Source organism: Manis pentadactyla, chromosome 5 (genome assembly GCF_030020395.1).
Source record: "Manis pentadactyla isolate mManPen7 chromosome 5, mManPen7.hap1, whole genome shotgun sequence".
NCBI lineage: Eukaryota > Metazoa > Chordata > Mammalia > Pholidota > Manidae > Manis > Manis pentadactyla.
The window spans coordinates 157,761,637-157,786,649 of record NC_080023.1 but is presented as its reverse complement, the minus strand read 5'-3'; the positions used below and the strand labels follow the sequence as shown (position 1 = coordinate 157,786,649).

Genomic DNA, 25,013 nt, shown 5'->3' with positions numbered 1-25,013 from the left:
GTTCCTTTCTCTTGCTGAGTAATGCTCCATTAGATGGGTGTACCCCTTTTGTCCATTCACCAGCTGAGAGACATTTGGATCGTTTCCAGATTTTGGTGGTCATTGGAGGGTTTTAAACAGGATAGTAATGTGGTTTTAAAAAACATCACTCCATGTCCTGAGTGGAGAACAAATTAATGAGGAGCAAATGGCCATCGTACGGATTAAATTCAATGATTTGGTGATGAATCTGGCTCACCATAGATACTCACTAATTGTTCATACAAAAGGTCTGTGCCCTGGAGCAGCAGGGGAGGCCTCTTGGTGGAGTCGGCATTTGAGGAGGTGGGAGACAGATGCCGAGTGGCGAGAGTGTGCCACGCAGGCAGTGCAGGGCCCCTGTGGGAGCGGGGTGAGCTGAGATCTGGGCTCCCTGCCTCTGACTCAGCCTTGAGGTACCAGGGTTTCTAGAACGTGGTCTGCAGGGCCCATCCCAGAGTTCCCTGGGGTTGCTGGGTGAGCAGGCACCCCCCAGGGCCCACCCTGGTCCGACAGGGGCTGACTCTCTTGGGTAGGAGGCAGCTGGGGGTGCTCTGCTCTGGAAAGGCTGGTAAGAGATGATTTCCTCTTGCCTTTAGGAAGCCCTGCCTCCCCCTGGTTCCTTCCCTGTCCCCTCAGGGCCAGCTGGGAGCTGTTGCTGGGGTTCAAGCCACCATTGCCACTTGCCGTGTTTCTGCAGAGGGGCCCTGTGTTTGGTCCCTTTGACTTCCAGCCCCGCAGGTCTGAAGACCTTCCAGTGCCTCCTCTACAAACCAATCCCGGCAATCCCCTGCATCTAAAGTCATTGCAAGTACTTCCGTGGGCTTCAAATCTAAACTTCCCCCTTCTGTCCTCACTGTACAAAAATTAATCATCTTACATGTGTGTAGGTTTCCTGCAGAAAGCATTCTTTCCTGGGATATTTGGAGCATGGCCTGACAGCAGAGCTCTGCTTCTCCAGCTTTATGTCCCAATGGTGGAGAGTGAGGGTCTAAGGAAGCGGCCCCGATCCCCCAGGTGCGCGGCCCCAGAGAGAACATAGGCTCCACCTAATTTTGTGCCAGGGACTCTTTGCAGAGACTAATTCTTAGAATAATGTTTTTAAATGTTCAAAATAAAATACAAATGAAAACAACTATATCGAAATACAGTTATCCGAGTATGTTTTTAAATTATGATAGAGTAATATGTGTGTTTATTAACTCATAAGATCTTATGACAGGTCTGTTAACTACTGTAATTTCAAAGTACTGATGAGTGTAAGCACTATTTTGACATTTCTGCAACAACTGTTATGTGATATGAAAATATGTGTGGTTTCTTTTGGTGGTAAAGTCAAAGTACTACTAATAGAACTGTGGCTTGTCCAGAAGAGAAGAAAATATTAATTTTTAGTTAGAGGTTAGTGAAAATAAAGATGTGGGTTTTCTCCCTTCCCATCCAAGTTCATGGACTGCCTGAATTCTGCTGCAGACAAAAGACCCTGAAGTCTGCCATCCAAGTCCTGCTTGGAGGTTTCTCTGTGTGACTTTGGGCACAGCTCACCTTCTCTGTGCTTCTCTGTGGTTCTTCACTTCTAGAGCAAGTTGGTGATTCCTGTCCTGTCTGTCCATGGGTTTCTGTGAGGACCCATGAGATGATTCAGATGGAATGTTTTTGTAAACTGTGAAGCCCCGTAGTGCTGTGCAAGTTCTAGCTATTATTAGCAGCAGTGTGAGCTCATGTTTGGCCCTCTGGCCCAGCATGGACCAAGAAACTCTTCCTGGCCAATTCCCCCAGGATTCCTGGGAACCAATCCATTTCAGGGAGCGAGTGTGCCTCTGAGAGGCTGCTTCCTGCAGGCTGACCTCATGGATCATCAGGAGGTGTGTAGGGGGATGGACAGAGATGCACTCTGTGGTCAGGGAGTAGGTGGGTGAGCAGGAGGTTCCCTGGGTAGAAACCTTGCCCATCTTCCTGGAGTGGCATGGGGGTCTGAGGCCAGCCCTGGAGCAGCCCAGGCTCTCCCCGATGCATCACAGCTGGCTTGGGGCTGGGATCAGGAGGGACTTCCTGCCCTGGGCTGGAGAGAGAATGGGCTGGGCAGAAGCCCTACTCATTTTTCCATCCATTCATCCACCCATAGACAGTGATGGGTGCCTGCTGTGTACCATGGCCTGTCCCGGGTGATGCCACGGACTAGGCATGAGTCAGACCCAGACCCTGCCATCCCTCAGTTCTTGAGGAAGATAGAGTTGAAAAGAGGCAACTGCAACCTGAAGTTGTTAGCATAGGAGAAGCACAGAGTTCAGAGTGTGGGGTTTGAATCAGATTTGGGGAGGAGGCAATGCTCTGGAAGGATGAGATAATTAGGGGTTAGCTGGCAAAGGCCATTCTAGCAGAGGGACTAGCCTAGGAACACCTGAGAGTAGAACATGCAGTTAAGATACCCTGGGGTTCCCAGGGTCAGGCGACCAGCAGCTAGTGGGGGAGACAGACAGCTATCTGCTTTTTTTCAGGTGTTCTCCAGTAAGCAGGAATTACCTCTGTAATCAGAGCAAAATAAACATTTTCTGTAAAGGGAAAGGCTGACTACCCTGACAGCAGTGTGGCCTACTCCCTCCACCTCCCCATTTTCAGTTTGGGTTAAATAATCAGGGTAAGCTTCAAGGGGAACAGAGGTCAACTTGAAGAATGGCCAGAGGAGATGGGTATGGAGGGTCTGGCAGGCTGCCTGGTCTAGGCACCTTTCCCCAGCTTCTTTAGGCCAGCCGTTCTGACTGTGGGGTTTAAAGTCGGGGGCCCCAGCTCTGAGGTGGGCACTGCTGGGCAGAGGGTCCCTTTCCTGTCTGTGGGTAAGAATGAGGCTTCTGATTTCCCAACTGATGTTGGGGCTCTCCTCAGAGCCCTGTTGTGTAGCCACCAGGCCTGCCGAGTCCAGTGGAGTGGACTACTCTGACCCCACTTCCATGTGGCTAGGGGTCCTGGGAAGAGAGGGGGCTCAGCAGAGCCACTGAGCTGTCTTTAAGGAGCCTGGAAGGCTGAGCTCCCACCCCGACCCCCCAGCCTATTCCTGACCAGCTCCCTTGGCTGGATCAGATAATAGTCACCAGAGAGCTTTTGGGGCCAGGACTGTTGGACTGAGGGGCCCCCAGAGATTCAGAGGCTCAGTGAGGTCTAATAACCTCCGGAGTAAGGCCAGGTCCTGGCCTCCTGGGTCCCCTTCCCGCGTCCCAGCAGTCGCTCTCCCTGCCCCCACCTCAGGCCCCAAAAGCTTACCAGCTCCTGCTGCCCACATCCCTGCAGACTCGGCCTGTACGGCCTGTAAACCAGCCTTTGTGGTGATCACCCTCTCGGGTGGGCCAAACCAGGAGGGGCTGACCCACACTCTGCCTGCAGCTGAAGCCAGCCCCCAGGGCTCTGGGCCCCCCCTTGGCCACCGAAGAGATGGAGCTGGCACGAATGCAACATCCTGCGTTTTCAGACATTGACTGTGGTGAACGGCAGGCCCTGGAGAGACAGCTGCTCATGAGAAAGATCATTCATTCATTCACTTATTCAATAGATGCTTATTGAGTCCTTGCTCTGTTAAGCCTTGGGCTGGGGATTTGTGGTGCTGAGACACGTGACTCTTGCCCTTTTTGAGAAAAAGACTGGAAGGAAACACCCTGTGTTAGAGTCACTTGGGGTGGGGGTGGGGGTGCGCTATCCCTGGAGTTTCTGATTTAGTAGGTCTCAGCTGGGGCATGAGAATTTTTGACAAGTTCCCTAGGGATGCTAATGGTGCTGGTTTGAGAGCCACTGCGATTCAGGACCAGGTGGAGGAATATGAGTGATTTATGTTTTCTGTATTTTCAAAACTGTATGATCACTGTTTACTTTTAGCAATAGAAAAATCAACTATTTAAGAGTTAAAAAAATAAATCGTCCTCAAAAATGACTCCAGTGCTCTGGATGTGGTCCTATGTTGAGGGGATGTCACCTCCCATGATCTAAATGTCACACATGTGTTAATGTTGCCTAACATCATGTAAGGGACATCGTGTGTCTTTCCTTGGCTCACCCTGAGCTTTGGGTCCACCCAGACCACCACATCCTCCTCATCACCAGGTCCTGTTGGTATGACTGCAGAGATGCCAGTAAAGAGCATGGTGAGGGTTTGAACACAGCCCCGTCTGGAGGCTGGGTTAGCCTGGATTTAGCTGACTGGCCTGCACTTCCTGAGTGCTGTTTCCCTTATGCTTCATTCATCCACGAGCTGAAATGGCATGTGGAGCCCTTATTTCCTCATTTCTTTAACTGGTGTGATCATTGACTGGCCCACTTCCTCCTTTTCCACTTTTAGTTCTGTCCACTTGGCGTGGTAATGAGTCTGTGTGTATATTGGGGTGGGGGTGGGGGTTCTGGTGAGGCGACCATCCCTGCAGCGGGTACAGGCAGAACCATCCACACTGGGGGTTGCTGCTGAGCCGGCCCTGAGGAGGAGGCTGTGGTGGCAAAGGGGGATTAAACCCTTCAGTTGATGGGGGTAACGGAACAGTGTGTGTTAGGGTTGGGAGAAGCAGATACATGTCCCCTCTGTCTTCCTCTCTGCAGTTCACAACCATTGAGAAACAGTCCCAGGGTCCAACAGGTGCTGTAAACACCTCAGTGAGCTTTCATACTGGAGCTGGCCTGGACCCTGCCCTTATTAAACTGACCCACCCAGTCTCAGGGGCTGCTGGACAACCCCAGACCATTCCCCCAAACGGAGCCACCCATTTTCTTTGGGGAGAGGGAGGTTCAGAGAGCCGGTGAACTCAGCTCTCTGGATTGTAGCCTGCTCTCCAGGGCCTGCAGAGTTGGTTTTCGCTGCTTGGACCAACCCCGCTGTTGCATCAGCACAGTCCTTGGGTGCTGTCTCTGGCGTCTTAGGGGTGCCTTTGGCAGGTCATTCCTTCCCTGTGACTCAGTATCTCTTTTTACTGTATAATTTTCTTTCATCCATTTAGTCACACTAAGAGTAGATATTATTACTGCCATGTGTGACTCAGTGTTCACACTTGTTAGTAGACATAATAATGACCCATTTTTCCTGTTGGGTCTCTCCATTCATCCCCTTATACATTTTTGTGGTTGTTTACCTAACCAGACATACATTCACTCATTCAGTTAATGTTGGGAGTCTGTGGGATGTAGCAACTGTGCTGGGTATGGGGTTGTGAGGTAGACGTGGCATGGCCCTCCACACACATTATCTCTGGCAGACTTTTTTTTTTTTTTTTTTTTTTAGGAGAGCAAGGCAGAGGCTTTTATTTAGAGAGAAAGTGAGAGGACAGAGCTCCTGGCTCAAGCCAGGAGGGAACAAGAGAGTCCTGGGGTGGTGCGTTGTGGCAGACAAGCTATTAAATAAGGAATTGTAGATGTGCTCATGAGGACAAAGGGGAAGTGAGGAACATCTGGGAGCTGGTGACAGAGATGGCCAGGGGTTGCCCTGAGGAAATGAGGTCACCCCTCAACCCTCTCCTCTTAAAACCCAAACCCAGACTCTTTCCTCAGCCCTGCAGGACCCTGGATGGCTGACCCCTGCTTCCCCAGCCTCAGCTTACCCTTGGAGCTACCCTGCCTGCCTTGTTGTGTCTTGACATACTAAGCTCTTTCCTGCCCCTGGGCCTTTGCACACACTGTTCCCTCTGCCTGGGCTAATCTCCTATGGCTGTCTGTTTGCATGGCTCTTCCTTCTTGCCTCAGCTCAAATGTCCCTTCTGTGGAGAGGGCCTTCCTCACCATGGCCTCTACCATAGCACTTTCCCCCTTTACTCTATCATATTACACAGGTGGGTTTGTTTTTGTTTTTGTCTCCAGAGCTCTTAACAGTATTTGAATGTTTCTCCTGGTTGGTTTACTGTGTGCTTCCCCAGGGAGACTGGGGGCTACATGTAGAAGATACATGTTAGTCTCGGTCACCTGTGTCCCTCCCCACACCCTTGGTCTTACACAGGGCCTGACATTCATCAATGTTGAATAAGCCTCTCCTACTTCCTCAGTGTATTAGTTTCCTATTGCTGCTGTAACAATTTACCACAATTTTAGTGGCTTAAAACAATCCCAGATTAACATTTTATAATTCTGGAGGTCAGAAGTCTGAACATCAAAGTGTTGGCAGGGCTACCTTTCTTGTGAAGGCTGTGAGGAATAATCCATTCCTTTTTCCAGCTTCTAAAGGCCGCTTATGTTCCTTGGTTTGTGGGCCTTTCTTGATTTTGAGAGTGCATCACTGCAACCTGTCCATCTGTCGTCCATCGTCTTCTTACTCTGATCCCCTTTCTTCCCTCTTATAAGGACCCTTGCAATTACATTGGGCCACCCAGATATTCCAAGAAAATCTCCTGGTCTCTAGATCCTTAACTTAATCACATTGCCAAGTCCCTTTTACCCCATAAGGTAACATATTCACAGATTCTGAGAAAGAGGACATGATTCTTTGGGGGAACATTATTCAGCCTGCCATACCCAGGCCCCCTGAGGTGTGCAGGACAGTGTAGGGTGTGGGCCACTGCCACAGGGCCCAGTGACCTGACCACCTCTTCCCCCTGCAGGATGAGATCGAGGAGCTGCGGGCAGAGATGCTGGAGATGCGGGATGTCTACATGGAGGAGGACGTGTACCAGTTGCAGGAGCTGCGGCAGCAGCTGGACCAGGCCAGCAAAACCTGCCGCATCCTGCAGTACCGGCTGCGTAAGGCCGAGCGCCGCAGCCTCCGCGCCGCCCAGACTGGCCAGGTGGACGGTGAGCTCATCCGAGGCCTAGAGCAGGACGTCAAGGTAAGCCCAGCACCGCCCTCTAACCCTCCTTGGTACCTTTGTTGGGGAGTGGGACCACCAGCCCATGTGTTGCCCAGGTCAGCCCACAGTGCACCCGTTGTGCCCTTGGGAAAATTACACAACCTCTCTGGGCCTCAGCTTCCTCATTTGTAAAATGGGGTTTCCTGGTGAATCGACAAGCCACCTACCAGGGATGCCCCAGAGTGATACTGTAATATGAATCCTACTAAAAGCAGCTACTATTTGAGTACCAGCCACACTGGTGCTGGACTCATAGCCGTCCCCGCACAGTTCTGTGGAGGCTTTTTTATTGTGTTAACGGAGAGTAGTGAAGGCTGGAGTTGAATAGCTCTGGTTTAAATCTTGGCTCCAATGTGCCCTAATTTTTTGATTTTCAGCAAGTGGCCTAAATTTCAGTTTCCTCATCTATAAAATGGGTATAATAGCAGCCCCTGCCTCACAGGCTTCTGTGAGGGTTAGCTGAAATAATATAGGTAAATGGTCACTGTGAGCACTCAAAAATGTAAGCTCTTATTATTATTCTCGTTTTCCAGCTGAGAAAGGTGAGGCTCAGGGAAAGGCAGTACCTGTGCAAGGTCCCATGGCACTCAGTGTGTAGCTGCAGGGCACGGGCCTTCAGCCTTCCCTGCGTCGCTGCCCGACCTCCACGCTATCTGCCTTAGGAGGCAGCAGACGGATGCGCCGGAGGCTGGCATGTGGGGCTCCCAGAGGCGAAGCCCACCCCGCCTGTGTGTGTGAGCCCTGGGCTGAGGGCTGAGAACTCTGGGGACCCAGGCCCAGCCCCTGCTCTCAGAACTCAGCCCAGTGTGGTCAGGGGGAGGCGAGCTGGGGGTGGGCACATCTGGAGCAGCCTGAGGGTCCTGGGGCGTCTTCCTGCAGCGTGACTTCTGAGCTGAGGCCTGAGGGAGAAGTGGCCATGAGCCATGGCGGGAAGGGGAAGGAGGACCGTGGAGGAAGAGCTCTCCCTTCCCCCAGGCCCAAGGGAGGTTAACAGTCAGCTCCAGCCCTACATGGGCTTTTGCCTCTCCCTCTCCAGTTGCCTGGCACGTGCACAGTGGGATTATAGGTCTACTGTACAGCTGAGGAAACTCAGCTCACAAAGGTTATGTTTCCAAAGTGGAAGTGCCCCTCTAACCTGAGCCTGGGAAGCTCAGACGCATCTGAGTTGGGGCCCAGTCGTTGGGGATTTTGGCCGGGACACAGAAGTCAGCCTTACAGAGTGAGGCAGGGTGGAGGATGGCTGGGGCTGGGAGCAGGCTGGCTGGGTTGCTACAGCCTCCATGGGAGGAGCAGGGAGCAGCTGGTGTGTGTGTGTACGGGGGCTCTCTGCACTCTGGGCGCGGGGGAGCCACCCTTTCTGCTGGGTTTGAACTAGCCAATCAGCATCAACCTTGCCCCTTACCAGCCCTCCCTCCGCCCCCTCCCCACCGCTGCAGCTGGAGCACTGAGCTCACCCCTACCGGTCTGGGCTGGAAGCCTCTGGCCCCCACACTGTATCCCACGGGCTGGGCGTGTTCTGGGGCGTTTTCGGAGGTCCTCAGAATGCTGACTTCTCCGGCATGGCCTGGGAGGGCCTGATGGACCCCGGGGGGAGGGGCCGGGAGCTGCTTACAAGGGCCTCCCTGGGAACTCCGACTTGTTCTGCAGCTTCTTGGCCCATGCCCCAGCTGGCATGGGGCCACCTGCTGGAGCCTCAGTTTTCCCTTCTGTTAAATGTGGGGCTTCCAGCAGCCAAATCTTCAGGGCTTTTGCAGCGCCAGTGATTTTACTGAGCAGGTCTGGTTGGTGGGGACTCCATGAATGAAACCTCAGACCTTGGTGCCCCTTCCCCTGGATTCACTCACTGTCTGCAGGTCCTCATGGCCTGCAGGACCCACAGAACTTCAATGGGAATGTCACCCAGCATGAGGAGGGCAGGGGCGGGTTGGGGGCAGAGACCTGCTCTGCCACTTGCTTGCTGTGTTGTGGACTTTGGAAAGCACCTTCACATCTCTGAGCCTCAGTTTCCCAATGTGGAAAATGGAGGTAAGACTAGTCCTTACCTAGTGAGATTTTTGTGAGGCTAGAAAGAAATACTCAAGTAAGGAGTGCTGAACACAAAGTCCGGCATGGGGCGCTGTCACTCAGCAAGTGAACAAATGTTGGTTGGGCGTTACTGTTGTTCAGGAGAAATTAAAAGGGGTGAATAGGACAAGTGTCTGGGGCAAGGGCCTGGAAGGAGATGCCAGAGTCTCAGCCTCTCTGGGTGGATAAGAGTCACTTGGTGGGCTTGTTCACAATGCAGATTCCCAGGACCCGCCCTTGAAGCTTGGGATCCCATGGGAGAGTGTCAGATCCTGGGAAACTGGGATGTAAATTTCCACCTGCCAGGACTCCTTTGGGAGGCCAAAGGACATACAATAAAGTGTTTCCTTTCTTAGAAATGGTTGTTGCTTTGGGTTTTATTCCTGGGTGACCTGGGCAGGTTGCCTCCCCAATTTAAGCCTCAGTTTTCCAATCTATAAAATAGGCGTGACCTTCCCAGGCTTCCTGGGAAAATTCAGCCACACAGAGCTGCCTGGCCAGGGGGTGCTCCTTAGTGAGCTTTCCCATCCCCCTCTCTATGAGGATTCAGAGTGACAGGGACACCCTGAAGCTGGAGGCCCATGAGCCAAGGGGCCCGATGAGCAGGGGAGCTGTGGTGTGGGGGCTGCTGCTTGCATTTGGCAGGATCCAGGCCTCAGCGCTGTAAACAGTGACCTCATGGCTGAGTGCGTTGTTTGCGCTTTGGGGATTTGCCCTGGTTTCCGGAAGCTGCAGCTGCTTCGCGTGTCTCAGCCCCGCTACCTTGGCACTAGTTGGGAGGATCATGAGAGGATGAAATGAGACAGGCATGTGTGGCCCTGTGAGCACCTGACACGGTGAACCCTCTGTTAGACTTATTATTAATACTTTTTTGCTGATATAAATACAGGCCAACAGTAGGGTCAGGTTGAGAGCGAGACTCTAGAGCTGATCCCCCTAATTTCAAATCTTGGTTCTGTCGTTTCCTTGCTGTGTGACCTTTGGCAAGTGAACTTTCCTTTCTGAGCCCCAAAATAGGGAGAAGAAAGCCCCTCCCAAAGGGATGAAGCACTCCTGTGACACCTACTTGGGAAGTCACAGCAGATTCTGTGAATCACCTGAGAGAGGCACGGGGGCCCTGGACCACTGAGGCTCAGAGAGGGGAAAAGGGACAGGCCCAGGCCACAAGGCTCCTGCCCTCCAGGCTGGCATGCTCTTGTCTCCTGTGGGCCTCCATCATGGCACAGGCCTCTGTAGGATCTGAGATTAAGGGCTCTTTTGTCTGTGCTGGAATCCTGTAAGCTGCCTGCGGTTGGGTTTTCTTGACATAGCAGCCCTTTGGGGTGGAGAGCAAATGGGGAAGGAGAGCCTATAGGGAATGGGCCACAAGGTGAGTGGGGGCTCCCGCAGGGGATGAAATCCAAAGAGTCATTCATAAACCATGGGTAATCCAAGAATCCATAGGGATCATGACTTCTTGGTGGGGAACAGGTTGCCTCCCCAGGTCGAGACCAGGGAGGGGACAGAACGACCCCCCAGATGGAGAGGAGCCCTGGCCCCCCAGCACCTGGTCTCTCACCCCATCAGGGCCACGCCCTCCCTGTACGTGGTGGGGTGGGTGGTTGTGGAGAACATTCCTAGCCAAGCCAGGGCAGGTGCAGCTCCTCATGTTGCAGCCATTTACTCCTTCATCTCCCTCCCCTTTCACTTATTAGAGCCTTGGATTTGTTTGTTCATCCTCAAGCACTTATTAGGCACTTAGTGTGTGCCAGACTGTATACTGCTGCTGGGACAGAGATACGGAGGAGCCCAGGCATGTTCTGGGGCTTTGATCTCTGTGCCCCACCACTTCTGCCTCCAGGGCCAACCAGGAAGAATGAATGAATAAATGAGAAGGAATGAATGGAGTGTTGATCAGGACAGGGCTCACTAACAGCCCCAAACTGGGAACCATAGCCAGTTTGGGGTGGGGCTGAATACCTTCTGCAGAAACCCTGCCACCAAACTCAATAGTGAGGATGTGGGGTGTTGGGCCAAGTCGGATAAAATCAGCACACAGTGGTGAAGCAGTAATCTGGACAATACATTAAAAATCACATGTTTTTGTGTTCCAGCCATGGACCCAAACCCTGTGTTGTTCATTCCTCATAGCAGCCCTTGTGAGGAGGCTGTGCCAACCCCTTTAACTGATGGCCAGACTGAGACTGGAATAGTTAAATAACTTGTCCTGGCCACACACCCAGTGAATGAGCACTGGAATCAGGCTTGCATCTAGTTTTCCCACCTGCAAAGTCCTCATTCTGATATGGGGGACTGCTCACCTCCCTTTGTGGATGTGGAAAGCTTAGTGGCCTGGAGAGACCTCGGGCCATCCTCAGGGGCCAGCTTCTGGCTGGCCAGAGGGATCTTCAGGGGTAGAGAGAGGCAGTAGGCAACCGAGGGTGGGGAGGCAGTGCTGAATTTCCTTTCTGGCCCTTGTTTTTCCTGGCCTGCCTCTCGCACTGCCAAGGGGTCCGGGCTGAGCTGGGCCTGGGCCCAGGCAGAGGGCAGAGCCAGGGAGGGCCTCTTCCCTTCTGGGAGGGAGGAGGTGCCACGGTTATTTCCGAGACTGGCAAGCACGGGGTGCTGGGCTGTCTGCCGCACACATACTTCTTGCTGATAAAGCCCTTAGACATGAAGCCCTGGCCATGCTGGCTCCTCATTCACATCCCTAGGGCTCCCCCAGCCCAGCCCACATTTGCTTTGCATGACCCTGAAGAAGTCACTTATGCTCTGAGCCTCAGTTTCCTTGCCAGTAAAATGGGGACAGAATTGGGGTGAAGATGAATGAATCTGACACACAGTAGATATTCAACAAATGGTAGTGCCCAGCCCACTCGGGGATGGAGTCTGGTTGTGAGTTACCAGCTCAGAAAAGTCTTCCTCATCCCCAGACCCCCTTTCCTGGCCTCACCCCCAGCCAGCAGGGGACAAGACCAAGGGTGTTCTTGAGGAAATGGGGAGCTGTTGCTGCAGAGGCCTGGAGCCAGGGTTGGAGTTAGCCACTCTGTTAGCTCCTTTATGTAAGGATGACTTGGACACCTGCCCAGCCTTTGTCATCTGGGGCATGTTCCATATCCCAGACAATTGGAAACAGGCCTTGGGGTCACACTGTGACTCCAGCAAGTCATGCCCCTCTCCAGGTTTCATCTTCTCATAGCAGCAGCCACCACTCACCCAGCGTTCACTGTGCAGGCACAGGGCCAAGCCTGTTTGTGCAATAGCTGTTTAGTCTTCCTGTTGGACCCATGAGGTGGTACTGTTATAATTGTACCCATTTGATAGTTAAGGAGACTGAGGCATAGAGTGGGGAAATGATTTTCCCAGCATCGCATGCTGGTTACTGGCAGAGATGGGGTTTGAATGGCTCTGCAACCTCCCATGTTGCTCTGGATTTCTACTCTGGCTCACTTTCCTCCCTTTAAGATGACCTTCTGGCTCTGCCACAGGCTCTCATGAGAGCTGGGCAAGCGGGTGGATGGGAGACCCTGGAAGCATTAAATGCCCAAGTAAGTGAAGAGGAGGTCCTAGGAACAGGCAGGGCTCATATAGCTTCCCGGGGGCTGGACTGTGATATACACACTGTGGACACAGGGTACCTGAGTTTGGGTTTTAGTTCTACTGCTTCCTGGCTGTGTGATCCTTGGTGAGTTACTTGACCTCTCTGCGCGTCGATCTCCTCATCTGCTAAGGTGGGGTGGTAAGAGAGCCTGCATGCTTGGGGGTTTGCTCTGTGGTGAAGTGGAATGGTCCCTGACCCTGTTCACACCCTGCTCATCACCCCCCCTGCCCAGGTCTCTAAGGACATCTCTGTGCGGCTGCATAAGGAACTCGAGGTGGTAGAGAAGAAACGGGTGCGGCTGGAGGAGGAGAATGAGGAGCTTCGGCAGCGGCTCATCGAGACTGAGCTGGCTAAGCAGGTGCTACAGACGGAGCTGGAGCGTCCAAGAGAGGTGAGGGTCCCATCCAGGCAGGGCCAGACCCGGGGCGGGTGGGCATGTGCTGGCCCCACCCAGCCAGTGTCTCTGAACTCTGTCTCTGCACAATTATTTGTTCATAACTGGTAGAGCTCTTCATTCCTTCCTTCCTCCAGCACACATTTCCTAAGCACCTACTATGTACACTGTGTGCTGGACGCTAAGGACAGAGTGGTAAAGTAAATGGAAGATATCCAATTCCTGTCCTCAAGGAGCCACAGGCTAATGAAGGACACAGTCACCATCAGAGAACCACAGCTATGGGAGGATTAGCTAAGAAAACATTCAGCAGTGCCAGCACGGGGCCTGGCCCTCTGTACCTCAGTTTCCTTATCTGCCTAATGGACACCACTGCTCTGAGTCTTTGTGAGAGCCAGCTGGGCTGACTTGTGGGGACATGCTTTAGGGACTGCCCTTTGGTGTAAAGTCAGTGCCAGGGCAGGGCCTTCAGCTGGTGTGTCTACACAGATTTCAGGGCAGTAGACACTTTCTGAATGGTGCCCCAGACATCAGCCTCTGCATGTCCCACCACCTGGCATGTCCCTCCTTCTGCTGTATTGTAGGTGTACCGCATGTTAAACACCATCCTAGACACTTTTATCCCAACAGTTTTCATAAAGGGCCGATGAGGTTATAATTATACCCATTTTAAGGATGAGAAAATAGTCTCTGAGGGAGGGAGGGATGTCCTCAGTGTGTCACACAGGGCCAAATGGCTCTGCAGAATGATGACTGGAAGCCATCAGCCTCGGTGACTCCTAAGGGCTGGAATCCTCCGGAATTCGGGGGTCTGTGTTCCAGGGCCCAAGGTGGCTTCCAGCTGAGGAGGCACAGCTGGGCCTCTGCTCTTTGCCTGCATGGGAGGTGTCCTGGGATGTACATTGCTCTGGGGCACTCCCCACCTTCCCTGAGGGCAGGCATGCCAGCGTTCCGGGACCTAGACAAGACATTGCTCTGTGGATTGTCTGTTTGATGTGCCGGAAGCTTCTCGGTGTGGAGGCAGTGGGTGTTTGTGGCTGAGGGCTTCTGTGGAGGCCTGCCCCACACCACGGCTGGGTGAGAAGGCCCCCTTCACCTCAGGCCGCCTCCTGCCCCCACAACCCGTACCACCTTCACGTATCTTGTTGCTGCCACACTTGATAGTGAAAAGGGGAGACAAATTCAGAAGCACCTCGGAGGTCAGCCTGTTCTATTGCAAAGGCGAGGAAACAGGTGCGCAGACTCACCAGGCTTTGCCTTGGCGGAGGTGTGACTGAGACGTGAAGCTGCTTCCCCTTCTAAGTTTCGGGTTTTTCATCTGTGACATCAGGATAATAACAGTACCCGGCTTATGAGGTTTTTTTATGATCATTAATAAGATTGGGTAACCATGGAACACTATCAAGAAGTTGAAAAGAATACAGTAGTGTGGCAGTTCCTGAAAAAATGAAACAGAATTACCACGAGCCAGCAATTCCACTCTCGGTATATACCAAAAAAAATTGAGAGCAGGGATGCAAAAAGATGTTTTTACCCCTGTATTTATAGCAGCATTGTTCACAACAGCCAAAAGGTAGAAACAACACAAATGTCCACTGATGGACAAGCAGATATGTAGTCTGTACATACAGTGGACTGTTGATCAGCCATAAGAAGGAATGAAATACCAACATAGGCCACAACATAGATTAACCTTGAAGACGTGGTGCTAAGTGCAATAAGCCAGACATGAGAGGACAAATATTAGTGATTCCACTTACAGGAGATAGAGTAGTCAAATTCAGAGAAACAGAAAGTAGAATAGAGGTTACAAGGGGCCAGGGGGAGGGGAAAGGGAGAAGTTAGTGTTTCATAGGTAGAGAGTTTCAGTTTGGGATGATGACGAAGTTCTGAAGATGGATGGTGGTGATGGCTGCATAATGATGTGACTGTACTTAATGACACTGACTTGTACCCTGGAAAGTCGCTAAAAGTGGTAAATCCAAATATACAAAGTTATGTATACTTTACCACAGTTAAGAAAAGAATAAGGTAGATATATGTGTACTGACAGAAAGATCTCCAAGGTACATGGTTAAGCAGGGAAAGAAAGTTACAGAACTATACATATTGTGCAATCCCACTAATTATTTTGAAAAGCCATACAAAGCAAACTGGTTTTGAAGCATGTGTGCATATGTGCAAATGCATAGCAAAAGTCTGGAGGAAAAGTCCCTGAACTGAGGGGTTAGAAATGGTGAGAATAGGATGAGAATGACTTTTGCTTTGTATTCTTTTAATGCTATAGTTAGATATTTTTCTTTTTCGCACTTGTGAAATTGTAAAGGCAGCCCAGCCTGTAAACAGCTCTTTATACATAGAGCTGCACATAGTAAGTGCTCGAGAAATACTAATCCGCTTCCCCTTGGAAGGTCATGTCAGCGAGGCTGGTTTAGCTCCCCCTGACGTGCCCCTGGTGTCTCAGGATCTGGGCCTGTGGCCCTGTGTTTATTTGCTGTTTGCTCTCTCCCTTCTCCCTCCCTTTCCTGACGTGGTTTCTATGGAGATGAACGTCCCTAGAGCTACCGATGAAGTCCCATCGTGGAGATCTGCCTTTGCCATCCTGACAGGTTGTTGCTGTGGTGATGCTGTCACCAGGCTGAGAACAGGAGCCCCTGGCCTGAGCTGCTGTGGTTGCCATGGAGATCCCCCTTTGCTAGAGAGAAGGGAGAGTGGCCAGCCCTAGCCATGCTCCTGGTGCCCGGCTAGGCTGCAGCTCAAGGATCGTAACACTAGCAGGGTCACTCCCCGTTCTTGTAGTTTAGGCAGAAAGCCAGCATCAGTGTTGACGTGATTTGTTATAATATAGCTGCTGTGTCTGAGTGCTTGCTCTGTACCAGGCACCACACGGGGCATTTTATGTACTTCCTCATGTTATGCAGCCAATAACCTCCCAATGTGTATTGTCCTGTTTTATTATTTCTATTATAGTCTTCTTGGCAATTTTTAAATTGCAATATAACCCATATACCATAAAAAACACCATTTTATTTTATTTATTTATTTATTTATTTATTTATTTTTAGATAATTATTTTTTATTGAAGGGTAGTTGACACACAGTATTACATTACATTAGTTTCAGGTGTACAACACAGTGATTCAACATTTATATACATGATAATTCTAGGTACCAGCTATCACCATACCAAGTTGTTACAATATTTTGACTATATTCCTTATGCTATACATTACATCCCGGTTACTTATTTATTTTACAATTGGAAGTGTGTACTTTTTTTTGGTTGTTGTTAAAAACACCATTTTAAAGCATACAGTTCATCAGTTTTTAATAAATTCATAATGTCGTGATGGTGTCACAACTATCACCATTGTCTGTTTTCAGGACATCTCCATTGAAACCCTGTACCTGTTAGCAGTCACTCCCCATTCGCCCTTCCCTTTAGCCCCTGGCAACCACTAACCTACTTTGTGTCTCTATAGATTTGCCTATTCTGGAAATTTCTAATCCATGAAATCATGTGATCTTTTGTGACTTCTTTCACTTAGCATAATGTTTCCAAGGCATATGTATGTTGAAGCATGTATCAGTAATTCATTCCTTTTTATGGCCAAATAATAATCCATTGTACGGACAAGCCACGTTTTGTTTGTCTGTTCATCATTGATGGGCATTTGAGTTGTTTCCATTTTGTGGCTGTCATGAATAATGCTCCTGTGAACATTCGTGTACAGGTTTTTATGTGAATGTGTTTTTAGTTCTCCTTGGGTATATGTATATACCTGCTGTGTGATTGATTTGCTGTATATAGATGGGAGTGGGGAAGGACAAAGGTGGGATTCTCACCTAGGACTCTCTCTCCAAAAGCCACACTGACTTCTGGTGATGCCCCTGCCCTCCTTTCCCCATCCAGGGGCCTTCCTAGGACCCTGCTATGTTTTCAGACCCCAAATCAGCTTCTCATTCCAATGAGTACTACAGGCTTCTTGTCCTGATTCTCACTGATGGGGCAGGAAGGGCACTGACATGGTATCAGCTGGGTTCAAATCAGTGCTGCCAGCGTCCTCGTCCTGGTCTGTGTGGTACAGGCCAGACTTGAACTTGGAGTCACACAGGCCTGAGTTTGAATCCTGCCTTTGCCACTTACTTGCAGTTAGCTGTAACATTGGGCAAACCATGTTACTGTTCCAGGCTCAGTTTGTTCATTTACAGAATGGACATATTAATCCCTACTTTTCAGAGGTGTTTTTGAGAATCAGTTGAGACAGGCAGGTAAAGTGCTGAGCAGAGAATAAGGGTGGGGTAAATACTGATTATCTTTATCGCTACCCTTACAACCCTCACAAGGGCTGTGAGTCCAGAGAAGTGTTTACCATCATTTAACAAGCGGTTCTGCTGCCTCCAGTAAGGCACTCTCCCAGGGGGCGGAGCAGTTACATTGCATATCAACCCTCACAATCCCAGTGACTTGTGATTTTGAGCTCCTGTCTGAACCACTCTTTGTTTCCTGCCCCCAAAGGGTCCCCCCGGCCAGGAGCCACACAGCCTCTCTGTGTAGCTGCTTCAGCTGCCCTGGAGGAAGAATACCTTGGTCTGGGAGATGCACCCCCACCCCAGGACCCCTCTAGAGTAAATTTTGCACACACAGTGGTCTGTGTTTTCAATGAGACCTTTCCAAACATCTCCTCCAAATTTGGCAGAAATCTGCCCAGCTGTTTTGGCAGAACATTCATTTTATTCCTTGAAGGTTGATCTTTGTTTCATGGAAGCATGGAAGGTGTTAGAGGGCAGGGCCCCTCCAGAGCTGTACTCAGGCAGCCTCTGTGCTGGAATGCAATCTACTAGTCTCCGGGAGGACAGGGAGGACACAGCTCATGTTGTTACTGGGACCACTAGACCAGGGATTCTTAGAGGTGCCTTTGGCTGCTCAAAGTGGCCTGTGACTGCTGTGGGTGGGGAAGCTCCTGCTGCATGACAAGTCGGAGAGTGTGCGCTTGGGGTCCTGCGCTTGCTGCTGGCATTCCTGTTGGTGCCTGGGTACTGCCCTGCCCTGTTCCATCCCACCCTCCCGAGGCCCAGGGCCAGAGCATCTGCCCCTGGAGGCTCCACAAAGGGGCTCTGACAGGCCCTGGCCCCCTTGAGGGGCACCGCAGACCCCCAGGCTGCCTGGCCAGCTGCTGCCCTGCAGGGAGAGGAAGATCTTTGTGCTCTGTGAGCCTGCCTTGTTTTCCCTCTAGAGCTGCAGAGCAGTGTGGGAGCCCAAGAGGTGGGGGAAGGGTCAACTCCAACCAGAAAAGGCTGGAACCACTCTGGTCCTGCGAAGGGTTTGCTGCTTTGGCCCCTCTTTGCCCACTGCTCTCCCATTCCGGTGAGGCTCATGCCCCTCAGAACTTACTACATTCAGCCTGTTGGAAAGGTGCTTCATGACTTTTCTTGGGGAGATTTTAAAATGTCTATGACTTTTCCCCTCCATGCAACTGTTAATATATGCTTAGTAGAGAAAGACAAGAAAATACAAGTAAACCCTTAGGAGAAAAACATGCCCTTGTAATCCAATACACAGAGGGAATTATTCTGAGAAATTGCCAGATTGCTATTTGGGTGGGAGGTGCATCTACTTCCAACATGGTTTTCTGTTTATATGCACCCACATACTGAAATGTATATGTATATATATATATATATATATGCTTTTTTTTACTAAAAAAGTAATACAAGCTCAATGGAGCAATAATATCATTACCAAAGCACATAAATGTATGCCTAGCATACCTCTAAGGATGGATACTGCAGACTGGTTGCATGGGTTGCCCCGGGCAGAACTTGTGACTGGGTTCACTGTATTCCTTTTTGCACTTTTTGAAGTAGACACGTGAATGTGTTATCCAAAATATAACAGAAATAATAGGACCCATACCCAAAATAAAAGAAGAAATCCTCCCCTAACTACTTCCCTCAATTCTGCTCCTGGCTCAGCCTCACCCATGATTAGCAGTTTGGTTTGTAACTTTTCAGGCCTGTATGTTCATACAATGTATATTTCCCTATGTAGTTTTTTAAAAAATAAAGATGGGATTATGTTGTATAGTTTCTATAATGCATAGAATAATATAGCATGAACATAGACTGTGATTTCAAATGCTGAATGTTGTGGGTTTTCTTCTGCCTAAGGTGCTTATTATAAAAATCAAAGATCACCGAGTCAAGTAAACATGGGAAGGAAAGTCTAAAAGAACACCATCTGTTTCCATATTTTAAACACAGAGCAAAGCCTAGGAGGAGCTCCGGCTGACCATCAGCTGCGGTCACCCTCAGGTTGGGGAGGAAAATGGGTGGGGGTATAAACAGGGGTCTTCTGCTTGGTCACCAGTGTACAGCATCACAGTGAGAATGTATTTTTGTATATTATTTTTTAAAATAATGTGTAATTTAAAAATATTTTTAAAGAAAAAACACTGTAGGACTATGTCCTCTCCCCCAACAACAACAAAAAAAGTGTGGGTGAAGAAAAATGCAAAGTACAAGTTCCCTGCATTCTCCTTGCTAGGAATTTGACTGACCCCCACTGTGCATATACTAAACAGTATACACACACATCTTATTTTTATAAAAATGGTAACATGTTCTGGGTTGTTTCTAGTAACAGCTTTATTGAGATATCAATTCACATACTATAAAGTTTCTTTTTAAAGTATACAGCTTAGTGGTTTTTAGAATATTCCGAGTTGTACAACCATCACCACTCTCTCATTCCAGAACATTCTTATCACCCCAAAAGGAAATCCAAGCTCATCAACAGTCACCCCCAATTCCCCATTCCTCCAATCCCTGGCACTCCTTGTGTACTTTCTGCCTTTATGGATTTGCCTGTTCTGGATATTTCGTGTAAATGGAATCATACACTGCGTGACTGTTTGTGATTGGCTTTTTTCACTTAGCATGATGTTTTCAAGGCACATGCATGTTGTAGCATGTATCAGGTCTTCATTCTTTTCTGTGGCTGAACACTATTAATATTCCCTTGTGTGCACATGCCATGTTTTGCTTATGTGAATCACACTGTCTGTCCTTTTTAGGGGCTTTAGGCTTTCTATTATCTCATTCTCTTATATGTGACAGCTGGGACCTCTCAGTGCCTTTGGAGATCCCTGGCTCCCCTTCCCTTCACCCAACTTCCTTCCTCCAGAGAGTGTGCAGTGCTTAAAGAGGCTGTGGTCCTTAATCCACGGCTCAGGTTTATAAATGGTAAGATGGAGTTTCCGGGAGAGGAAGGGGTCCACCCAGGATTATAACCTCAGTGTTGTGGGGTTCCCAGAGTTCAGCTCTCAGTCCCTCTCCTCCTCAGCTTGTGGTAAGCAGGCCCAGATCTGCAAGCCTGACCCTAGAGCCCCGCCCTCACCACTGCACATGGGGCTCTCCCTCTGAGCACCCCCTTCCTAGTCCCTATTTGTGGGAGGGAATCCTTTGTGGAGGGACTTGGTTTGTGGCCCTCACCCCATTTCCTACTTTTCCTTCCCTGCTTTTGAAAGATCCCAGGTTAGCCCTTCTCAAGTACTGGCTCCCTGCTCCTATCACCCAAGCATCTGAAACTCAGCCTCTGCCTTCCTGCCTCCTTTGCATTTCACAAGGTCTCTTGAGGATTTGATTGGGTGCTAAGATATACTTAAGGGCCCGTCTGGAGTTCATTTCCCTGCCTCTGTGTTTCCAGCCTGGCTTGAGTGTTAGAATCACCTGGGAAGCTGTTTCAAAATACTTGATGCCTGGGACCCTACCTTGGACAAATCGTATCAGAATTTCTGGGGTGGGAACTTGGGTATCAGTATTTTTTTTAAATCCCCCCAAGTAATTCTGTTGTGCCACCCAGGTGCAGAGCCACTATGTTAGCTCCCCTCTGGTCCTCATCAAAGAAGGCACATTTTCTTTCTCTAAGTCTTTGAGATGAGATCGAGTGCTGTGTCAAGAAATGGTTCCAGCTCAGCTCTGAATTTGCTATGGGACCTTTCTGTCTGTCTCTGTAGCCTTCAGTAAAGTGTGTGTGTCGGGATGTGTGTGTGGTTGGATTAGATCAGTGGTTCTCTCCTTCAGGGATAGGGTATGAGAGGTGGGGTGGGGAAGGCATGTTTTCAAACCACCTGGGAGCTTTCTAAAAAAATATCTGCTCAACTTGAAAACTTAAAAGCTACTTAAGTGTGGTTTTATATAGCACTAACATGAATCACCCCTCTCATGGGAAGATGTGTGCAATGGAGCCACTCATCTAACTGAGTAACTTTTTTAAACATTGAGAAACTTGAAAATGTTATTTTAACATTTCCTCAAGTTCCCCTCCGTAGGGCTTGTGCCATTTGCATTCTTGCGAGCAATCTGCGACTTGTGAGTGTACCTGCTGCTCCATAGCTCCACCGAAAGGATGCATTGTCAGGTGTTTGGATTTTTGCCAGTCATGATAGGTGAGAAATGGTATCTCAGTGTAGTTTTAATTTGCGTTTCTTTATCATGAATCAGGTTGAGCATCTTCTAAGTTAGGAACCATTTACCTTTCTTTTCCAGTTTTTCCTGTCTCTTGCCCATTTTCCTGTAGGTTTGTTGGCCTTTTTATTCTCTATTTTCCAAAGCTCTTTAGGTATTGAGGACATTAACCCTTTGTCAGTGTAATAAATTGCAAATATGTTTTCCCAGTTACTAATTTATACTTTTTCCATTTCTTAGGATATTATTTTTTCCATGTAGAATTTGCTTTTCTAATCAAGTGTACTGATTTCTTGTATAGCTTATGGATTTTTGAATCATGGTTATTATTATAGCCTTATTTTGTTTTCATCTGCATGAAAACTTCCAATTTAAATTGTAAAAAAATGGTCAGTCCCTCATCATTTCTAAGCCTCCTGTGTAATTATGATTTCAAATTCATTTTGTTTCTTAGTATTCATTCTGAATTAAAGTTTTCTCGCTCAGATGCCAGGGTCATGAGGACAGGATTCCTGCTGGGATGGAGCTTTGCATGTGGCGGCTTATGGAGGAGCTCCCTTGAGTGTAACGCTCCAAGGGAGTGAGGCAGAGGGTGAGGTTGAGGCGTGGGGAGCAGTCCCACCAATGGCCGCTGCTGACCCCGTGGAGCTGAGAGCTGGGGTGGCCCTTTAGAGTTGTCCTGAGTTCAGGCAAGGGCACACGGACCAGTCACCCCAGGGAGGACACCTGACCTTCGATGAGATGGCTGCCCTCAGCCAGGGGCCATCTCTGGGAGGGGGCTCATCTTTGAGGTCTTAGCTAGGGGAACAAGTGCCCCAGTCCTGAAGGAGGGGTAGGGAGAGATGGGGTGGAGCACAGCAGCATCTCCCCCAGGACCCTGTCTGTCTGTCTTGGTCACTGCTCTGTTCTCTATGCCTGACTGTGCCAGGCACAGAATCGGTGCTCAGGAAATCTTTGGTGACTGAATGGAAGGCAAACCAGAACAGAACCCAGATTTCTGGGTCTTGGCGCAGGCAAACTTGATCACAATGTGGGGGTGGGAGAAGGGAGGAAGCCTGGCAGGTGTGTTCAGAATCAACTCCTCCAGTGCTTCTGGCCAGTTGCTCATTTGCAGCCCACTGGGTGGTCTTGAGGGCCCTCTGGCTCAGCAGTTGGTGCTGGTTAAGGCCTGGACCTGGCTGGGCAGAGCAGGAAGGGACTAGGCTGGGTAGGGGCCCCTCAGTGACTGCTCTGTGGAGGCCCACCACCTTCGTGAGCTTTCAGCTCAGTTTTCTTAAATCTCTCTCCAGCATTCCTTGAAGAAAAGAGGAACTCGCTCCCTGGGGAAGACGGACAAGAAGTCTTCTGTGCAGGTACTTTCCCGAAGCCGCCACGGTCCCCTTTGCAGCCCCCCAACAGGCAGGGTTTCATCTGAAGGTCTGAGTCCCCAGAGGTGCTTGCCCTTCCCCAGCTTCTCCCTCATCCTCCCCTTGTTCATTTTCTCAGCTTTGCTGCCTGCCCGTTTCCCTTCCCAAAGCCCTGAGCCCATGGTTCCCCCATGTATAGACAGATGAACTGCTGTATGCAGCCCAGGTCCGGCTTAGAGTACAGTTAGCCTCGGGTGGTCCTGGATTGTCAGGGTGCTAGGCACTTTCCATACATTATCTCATTAGTCCTCTCCATGGCTGTGAGGGAGGGAGTGTCATCCCCTTTCACAGATGAGCAAACTGTAGCAGCAACAGTCACCCTGGCAGAATGTTGCCTACTCCAGGAAGCCCTCCTGGACCCCTCAGTTATGTGTGGTGCTCCATCTTTGCCACAGTGTCAACATCCCCCTTGCTGTTTCCCTTCTGGACCTCCCAGGTCCTTGAGGGTCAGCACTGTGTCTGATTCGTTCCTGTGTCCCCAGCACATAGTTAGTGCTCCCTGAAATGCTGTGGCTGGTGTTGAGCCTTCAAACACTAACCGTCCTGGGTGGTGTCTGTCCTTGTGCCCGTCGGGCCGCAGGAGGACAGTGCGGACCTGAAGTGCCAGCTGCACTTTGCAAAAGAGGAGTCAGCCCTCATGTGCAAGAAGCTCACTAAGTTAGCCAAAGAGAACGACAGCATGAAGGAGGAGCTGCTCAAGTACCGCTCGCTCTACGGCGATCTGGACAGCGCCCTGTCCGCCGAGGAGCTGGCCGATGCACCGCACTCTCGTGAGACTGAGCTGAAGGTGCATCTGAAGCTGGTGGAGGAGGAAGCCAACCTGCTAAGCCGCCGCATCGTGGAACTGGAGGTGGAAAACCGAGGTTTGCGGGCCGAGATGGACGACATGAAAGACCACGGGGGCGGCTGTGGGGGCCCGGAGGCCCGCCTGGCCTTTTCTGCCCTGGGTGGCAGTGAGTGCGGGGAGAGCCTGGCGGAGCTGCGGCGACACCTGCAGTTCGTGGAGGAGGAGGCGGAGCTGCTGCGGCGCTCCTCGGCAGAGCTTGAGGACCAGAACAAGCTGCTGCTGACTGAGCTGGCCAAGTACCGCTCGGAGCATGAGCTGGACGTGACGCTGTCGGAGGACAGCTGCTCCGTGCTCAGCGAGGCCTCACAGGAGGAGCTGGCGGCTGCCAAACTGCAGATCGGCGAGCTCAGCGGCAAGGTCAAGAAGCTGCAGTACGAGAATCGCGTGCTCCTGTCCAACCTCCAGCGCTGTGATCTTGCCTCCTGCCAGAGCACACGGCCAATGCTGGAGACGGACGCCGAGGCTGGGGACTCTGCCCAGTGTGTGCCTGCTGCTCTTGGCGAGGCACATGGCCCCCAGGCCACCCGGCTCTGCAGAGCCAGGGAGGCTGAAGCACTGCCTGGGCTGAGGGAGCAGGCTGCCCTGGTCAGCAAGGCCATCGACGTCCTGGTGGCTGATGCCAATGGCTTTTCGGCTGGCCTCCGCCTGTATCTGGACAATGAGTGTGCTGACTTTCGGCTGCATGAAGCCCCTGACAATAGTGAGGGTCCCAGGGACACCAAGCTCATCCATGCCATCCTGGTACGGCTGAGCCTGCTCCAGCAGGAACTCAATGCCTTCACGAGGAAGGCGGACTCGGTCCTTGGGAGCTCTGCCAAGGAGCAGCCCGAGTCCTTCTCGTCACTGCCCACCTTGGGCTCCCAGGTGCCCTCCAAGGAGATTCTTCTGGCCAAAGACCTTGTCTCAGACTTCCAGGTAAGATGTTCCAGTCACAGGCCTTATTGCTATTCTTTGATATGAACTTTTTGTTGAATCATAACATACAGACAGAGAAGCACGCAAAGCAGGATGAGTTTTCCCAAGGTGAACACACTCAAGCAATCACCCAGAACAAGAAATAGAATGTGACCAGCAGCCCAGAGGTCCCTCCTCATGTCCCCTCTGGCCACTCTACTCTCCCTGCTCCCAAAGGTGACCCCTCTCTTGATTCAATTTTGTCTGTCCTTGAGCTCTTTATAAACTGCTGATCATAAGTACACACTCACCTGTGCCTGGCTTCTTTCATCTACCGTTACGGTTGTGGTTGCACATAGCCACAGTTTGTTCATTCTCATTACTGGATATGATTAACTGAGTGAATATACAACTCACCCACCTGGTCATTTACTGTTGATAGAGGTAGGGATTGATTCCTAAGCCCTATCTTTTTGCCAGGTCACCCTTCTTTGCTGGTTTCTTTTGCAATTTTGTATTTTGAACCAAGTGTTGTTTT

General features: G+C 50.4%; 1 protein-coding gene across 6 annotated transcripts in view; it reads left to right on the top strand.

The window, feature by feature from the left end:
• Positions 1–25,013, top strand: part of SOGA1 (suppressor of glucose, autophagy associated 1) — a 77,660-nt gene that overhangs the window by 15,016 nt on the left and 37,631 nt on the right. For all 6 annotated transcript variants that reach the window (XR_008997940.1, XR_008997941.1, XR_008997942.1 and 3 more), the window contains exons 2-5: positions 6,576–6,800; positions 12,698–12,856; positions 22,618–22,680; positions 23,315–24,496. Coding sequence is in view for 3 of the 6 variants with exons in the window: in XM_057502983.1 (XP_057358966.1) it covers positions 6,576–6,800; positions 12,698–12,856; positions 22,618–22,680; positions 23,315–24,496 (1,629 nt within the window). In the remaining 3 variants the exon portion in view is untranslated. The remainder of the gene's footprint in view (positions 1–6,575; positions 6,801–12,697; positions 12,857–22,617; positions 22,681–23,314; positions 24,497–25,013) is intronic.